Below are 6193 nucleotides of genomic sequence, written 5' to 3' on the forward strand. Positions count from 1 at the left end.
GGAGAGCGGGTAGCAAAGCATATGGGATCTTAGGCTTCACAGAGAGTACAAAAACAGGGAACCTTTATAAAGCTCTGGTTAGGCCCCGAGCAGGGTGCAGTGTCCAGTTCCGGTCACCACACTTTAGGGAGGATGTGAGGGTCGGTGAGAGGGTCCAGGGATGAGGGGATTTTAGCGACAGGGTTCGGTTGGAGAAGCTGGGATGGTTCCCCTTGGGGTGAAGGAGATTGAGAGGAGATTTCATACATACGAACACACGAATTAGGAGCAGGAGTAGGCAACTTGGCCCCTCGAGCCTGCTCAGCTGTTCGATAAGATCAGGGGTGGTATGGTTTTAACCTCCTCTACCTGCCTTCCCCTGATAACCTTTCACCCTCCCCTTGCCTATCAAGAATCTAGCTCTGGGCTAAAGATATCCAAGGATTCTGCCTCAACCACCTTTGGAGGAGGAGAATTCCAAGCCTCATTACCCTCTGAGGGACAAAATTTCTCCTCATCTCTGTTCTAAATGAGCGACCCCCCTTTATTTTTAAACAGTGACCCCCTAGTTCTAGATTCTCCCACAAGGGCAAACACCCTCTCCACATCCACCCTGTCAAGGCCCCTCAGGGTCTTAAAGGTTTCACTCAAGTTGCCTCTCACTCTTCTAGACTCCAGTGGATACAGGCCAAGTCTGTCCGACCTTTCCTCATAAGACAACCCGCCCATTCCTGGTATTAATAGAGGTGTATAAGATGATGACAGGTTTGGATAAGGGAGACAAAGAAAAGCTGGTCCCATTGGCTGATGGTACAAGGACTGGGAGGGGGAGATGAGGGACACAGATTTAAGGTTTAAGGTTTTGGGCGGGTGTGAGAAAGAAATTTTTTACGCAGCGAGTGGTGATGACCTGGAGCTCGCTGCTCCAGGTGTGGGGTGGGGTGGGGAGGCGGTGGGGGGGTTGGGGGGTGCAGGGAGGCTGGTGTGTTGGTGAGGGGGTGGTGGAAGAGGAGACGATGAATGATTTCGAAAGAAAATTGGACGAGCACTCGAGGAAAATAAACTCGCAGGGGGATGGGGAGAGAGCGGGGGGAATGGGGCTGACTGGGTTGGTGTGCAGGGGGCCAGCCTGGACTCAGTGGGTTGAATGGCCTCCGTCTCTGTGCTGTAATGACTCTAAGGAGGGTTCAAATCCCACTGTGGCCATTTGAGAATATGAATCTACTTTAGCAAACATGTGGAAATAAAAAGCTGGTCTCAGTAAAAATGACCATGAAGATGTCAGATTGTTGTTAAAGTCCCAACTGGTTCATCCCTGTCTGTTCAGGGACACCTGTCTTGTCACCCTTAGCCAGTCAGGGCCTATACGTGACTCCAGACTCACACCAAGTACACTTGACTCTTAACTCTGAAATGGGCCTATAAGAGGCCTTCTGCCATATCAAACCCGCCTCATGGCCAAAGAGTTACCTCCAACGTCTCAAAATTATTTTCATCTAGAGGGTTAAGCAATGAGGCCTAGTGAGCATGGCGAGAAAACAGGCACGGAGATACTGCTCATAGTGATAAGCCTGCGGCCTAGTGAGCAACACGAGATGTGAGGCACGGAGATACTGCTCATTGTGATAAGCCTGTGGCCTAGTGAGCAACACGAGATGTGAGGCATGGAGGTACTGTTTATAGTGATAAGCCTGCGGCCTAGTGAGCAACACAAGATGTGAGGCACGGAGGTACTGTTTATAGTGATAAGCCTGGGGCCTAGTGAGCAACACAAGATGTGAGGCACGGAGGTACTGTTTATAGTGATAAGCCTGGGGCCTAGTGAGCAACACAAGATGTGAGGCACGGAGGTACTGTTTATAGTGATAAGCCTGGGGCCTAGTGAGCAACATGAGATGTGAGGCACGGAGGTACTGTTTATAGTGATAAACCTGCGGCCTTGTGAGCAACATGAGATGTGAGGTACGGAGGTACTGTTCGTAGTGATAAGCCTGGGGCCTAGTGAGCAACATGAGATGTGAGGCACGGAGGTACTGTTCGTAGTGATAAGCCTGCGGCCTAGTGAGCAACACGAGATGTGAGGCACGGAGATACTGTTCATAGTGATAAGCCTGCGTCCTAGTGAGCAACACGAGGTGTGAGGCACGGAGGTACTGTTCATAGTGATAAGCCTGTGGCCTAGTGAGCAACATGAGATGTGAGGCATGGAGGTATTGTTTATAGTGATAAGCCTGCGGCCTAGTGAGCAACACGAGATGTGAGGCATGGAAATAATGCTTATAGTGTTAAGCCTGTGGCCTAGTGAGCAACGGAAGCTGTGAGGCACGGAGTAACGCTCACCGTGCTAAACCTACGGCCTAGTGAGTGATGCGAGCTGTAAGGCCGCATTATGTGGGTGTGGTTTGCACCATACCTGGTCAGGAGTTCATCGTCCACACTGCAGGCCAGGCTGTATCGCAGGTTCTGGGCCTCCACAGCGGTGGTGGCCCGCTCAAGCATCCTCCAGGCAAATTCCCACTCAGCTTCCCCACCCTCGGAGACTGACCGGCAGTAAATCACCGAGCGGAGGCTGGGAGGGATCCTAAGGAGAGAAAGATCCCAGTTAGAAGTAAAGGTCCGGAATTGTGTTATCTTGAGAATTATTTGGGTTTATTTTTAGCCTCATAATCCAGGCTGACACTCCTGGTGCCGGTACTGAGGGAGCGCCGCACTGTCGGAGGGTCAGTACTGAGGGAGCGCCGCACTGTCAGAGGGTCAGTACTGAGGGAGCGCCGCACTGTCGGAGGGTCAGTACTGAGGGAGCGCCGCACTGTTGGAGGGTCAGTACTGAGGGAGCGCCGCACTGTCGGAGGGTCAGTACTGAGGGAGCGCCGCACTGTCGGAGGGTCAGTACTGAGGGAGTGCCGCACTGTCGGAGGGTCAGTACTGAGGGAGCGCCGCACTGTCGGAGCATCAGTACTGAGGGAGTGCTGCATAATCGGAGGGTCAGTACTGAGGGAGTGCCGCACTGTCGGAGGGTCAGTACTGAGGGAGTGCCGCACTGTCGGAGGGTCAGTACTGAGGGAGCGCCGCACAGTCGGAGGGTCAGTACTGAGGGAGCGCCTCACTGTCAAAGGGTCAATACTGAGGGAGCGCCGCACTGTTGGAGGGTCAGTACTGAGGGAGCGCCGCACTGTCGGAGGGTCAATACTGAGGGAGCGCCGCACTGTCATAGGGTCAGTACTGAGGGAGCGCCGCACTGTCGGAGGGTCTGTACTGAGGGAGCACCGCACTGTCGGAGTGTCAGTACTGAGGGAGTGCCGCACTGTCGGAGGGTCAATACTGAGGGAGTGCTGCACTGTCGGAGGGTCAGTACTGAGGGAGTGCCGCACTGTCGGAGGGTCAGTACTGAGGGAGTGCCGCACTGTCATAGGGTCAGTACTGAGGGAGCGCCGCACTGTCGGAGGGTCAGTACTGAGGGAGCACCGCACTGTCGGAGGGTCAATACTGAGGGAGCGCCGCACTGTCGGAGGGTCAATACTGAGGGAGTGCAGCACTGTCGGAGGGTCAGTACTGAGGGAGTGCTGCACTGTCGGGTGGATGTAAAAGACCCCACGGCCCCTATTGGGAGAAGAGTGGGGGTGGGGTGGGTTGGGGGTGGAATTCTCCCCAGTGTCCTGGGGCCCAATCTTTCTCCCTGCTCCGAGATCAGCGGCACAGACGGATCTAAGCCATTACCACATTGCTGTTTGTGGGATCTTGCTGTGCAAACATCGGCTGCCCAGTCTCCCCACATCGCACAACCTTGACCGCCCCCTCCAGAGATAAAGCACTTTCATTGGCTGTGATGGAATTTAGGGGCGGTCCTGAGGTGGGGGAAAGGTGCTAGAGCAATGCAGGCCTCTCTTCAATGGTGCTTGACCAACTCTTCAAACACCGGCGGCTTTCCAACGCAGGACAAAACTGGTTGTTGGGGTGGGGTGGGGGGGGCGGGGGGTGGTGCAGGGTGACGGGGGGCGGGGGGAGGGGGTTGAACTAGGAGCCCTGTAGGGTAATGGGATTGTGGTGGGCTGCCCCAGCGGAAGGGTTAGCATGAGAACGATGGGCTGAACAGCCTCCCGCTGAGCGGCAGCCTCCCGGGTACTCACGAGTTGACGTCTGGTTGAGCCATCCAGCGGGAGTACAGGCCTTTGGCCTTCCTGTTGCATTCTTCCAGGCCGTTGGAGCAAGCGATTCCACTCACCACCTCCTGGGTGAACCTGAGGGGGAATAAGCAGCGGCGGGGGAGGGAGGTGGGGGTAGGGGGGGGTGCGGGTAGCAGGACAGAATGAGGGGTTCTGTTTAACTCCAGAACACTCACACAGCAACCCCCCCACCCCATAAGACCATAAGACATAGGAGCAGAAATTAGGCCATTCGGCCCATCGAGTCTGCTCTGCCATTCAATCACGGCTGATAAGTTTCTCAACCCCATTCTCCTGCCTTCTCCTCGTAACCTTTGACCCCCTTATCAATCAAGAACCTATCTATCTCGGTCTTAAATACACTCAATGACCTGGCCTCCACAGCCTTATGTGGCAATGAATGCCATAGATTCACCGCTCTCTGGCTAAAGAAGTTTCTCCTCATCTCTGTTCTAAAAGGTCTTCCCTTTACTCTGAGGCTGTGCCCTCGGGTCCCAGTCTCTCCTACTAATGGAAACATCTTCCCCACGTCCACTCTATCCAGGCCTTTCAGTATTCTGTAAGTTTCAATCAGATCCCCCCCTCATCCTTCTAAACTCCATCGAGTATAGACCCAGAGTCCTCAAACGTTCCTCATACGTTAAGCCTTTCATTCCTGGGATCGTTCTCGTGAACCTCCTCTGGACTCTCTACAGGGCCGGCACATCCTTCCTGAGATACCCCATCCACCCACCCACCTCCGTCCCGAACAGCATCAGACGGTTGCTAGTCCAGCCACGGAGATTGCTCGCAAGAGGATGGAGAGAGGGAGTGGGGAGGGAGGGAGTGGGGAGTGTGGGAGGTGGAGCGATGAAAGGAGGAGGGGAGTTGGGGAGAAGGAAGAGGGAGTGAGAGGGGGAAGGGGAGCTGGGAGTGGGAGAGGGGGTTTCGGACGGAGCGGGAGTGGGGTAGGGGAGAGGGGAAAGGGGGAGGGGTGTGTGTGTGGGAGAGGGACAGGGGGGACGGCTTGAGGAGGGGGGAAGGGTAGTGGTAGAGAGAGAAGGGGGAGCTGGAGTAGGGGGAGGAGGGAGGGGCATTGGGGAGGGGGTGGGGGAGTGGGGGAGAGTTGGAGTGGGGGAGTAAACGAGGCGGGAAGAGGGGGGACTGGAAGGGATGAGGGGAGGGGGAAGGGAGAGGGAGAATGACGGAGGGGGAGAGGTGGGCGGGGAAGCAGGGGGGCAGAAAGGGCTTGGGGGAGAGGAAGTGGGGAAGGCGAGGGGAGGGGGAAGAGGGTGGGTGAGACGGGTTGGGGCAGGAGGCTGTGGAAGGGGGTAAAAGAGAGAGAGGGAGGAGTGGGAGAGGGGGAAGGAGAGCGAAAGAGGCTGGGGAGGGGGGAAGAGAGAAGGGTGGAGGAGGGGAGAGGGAATGGGAATGGAGGGGCAAGAGGGGGGCGGGGAAAGGGAGGTGGGGAAGAGAGAGGAGGAGAGGGGGGCGGGAGGGGAAAGGGAGGGGGGAGTTGGGAATGGGAGAGGAGGAGGAGAGGGGAGGGGGAAGGGGGTGAGGGAGGGGGGAATGACAGATGGGGTGGAGGAGATGGGGGAAGAGGGGAGGAAGGGGGCAGAGAAGGGGGAATGGAAGAGGAGGAGGAGAGGGGAGGGGTAAGGGGCAAGGGAGGGGGTAATGGAAGAGGACAAGGAGGGGGAGGGGGAAGGGGGTGAGGGAGGGGGGAATGGCAGAGGGAGGGGGGAGGGAATGAGAGTGAGGGAGGGGGAGGGGATGAGAGTGAGAGGGTGAGAGTGAGGGAGGGGGAGGGGCAGGGAGGGAGTGGGGGGTGAGTGTGAGGGAGGGAGTGGGGGGTGAGTGTGAGGGAGGGAGTGGGGGGTGAGTGTGAGGGAGGGAGTGGGGGGTGAGTGTGAGGGAGGGAGTGGGGGGTGAGAGTGAGGGAGGGAGTGGAGGGTGAGAGTGAGGGAGGGAGTGGGGGGTGAGAGTGAGGGAGGGAGTGGAGGGTGAGAGTGAGGGAGGGGGAGGGGTGAGAGTGAGGGAGGGGGAGGGGTGAGAGTGAGGGGTGAGGG

At 56.9% G+C, this 6193-nt stretch overlaps 1 protein-coding gene across 1 annotated transcript in view; it reads right to left on the reverse strand.

The window, feature by feature from the left end:
* LOC121274416 (aminopeptidase N-like) overlaps nucleotides 1-6193 on the reverse strand; it is a 78085-nt gene that overhangs the window by 10623 nt on the left and 61269 nt on the right. Inside the window, exons 15-17 of the mRNA XM_041181725.1 lie at nucleotides 4107-4217; nucleotides 2393-2560; nucleotides 1534-2217 (exon numbers count right to left, since the gene is read on the reverse strand). Of these exons, the coding sequence (XP_041037659.1) occupies nucleotides 1534-2217; nucleotides 2393-2560; nucleotides 4107-4217 (963 nt within the window). The remainder of the gene's footprint in view (nucleotides 1-1533; nucleotides 2218-2392; nucleotides 2561-4106; nucleotides 4218-6193) is intronic.

Source organism: Carcharodon carcharias, assembly GCF_017639515.1.
Source record: "Carcharodon carcharias isolate sCarCar2 chromosome 36 unlocalized genomic scaffold, sCarCar2.pri SUPER_36_unloc_2, whole genome shotgun sequence".
Classification (NCBI taxonomy): domain Eukaryota; kingdom Metazoa; phylum Chordata; class Chondrichthyes; order Lamniformes; family Lamnidae; genus Carcharodon; species Carcharodon carcharias.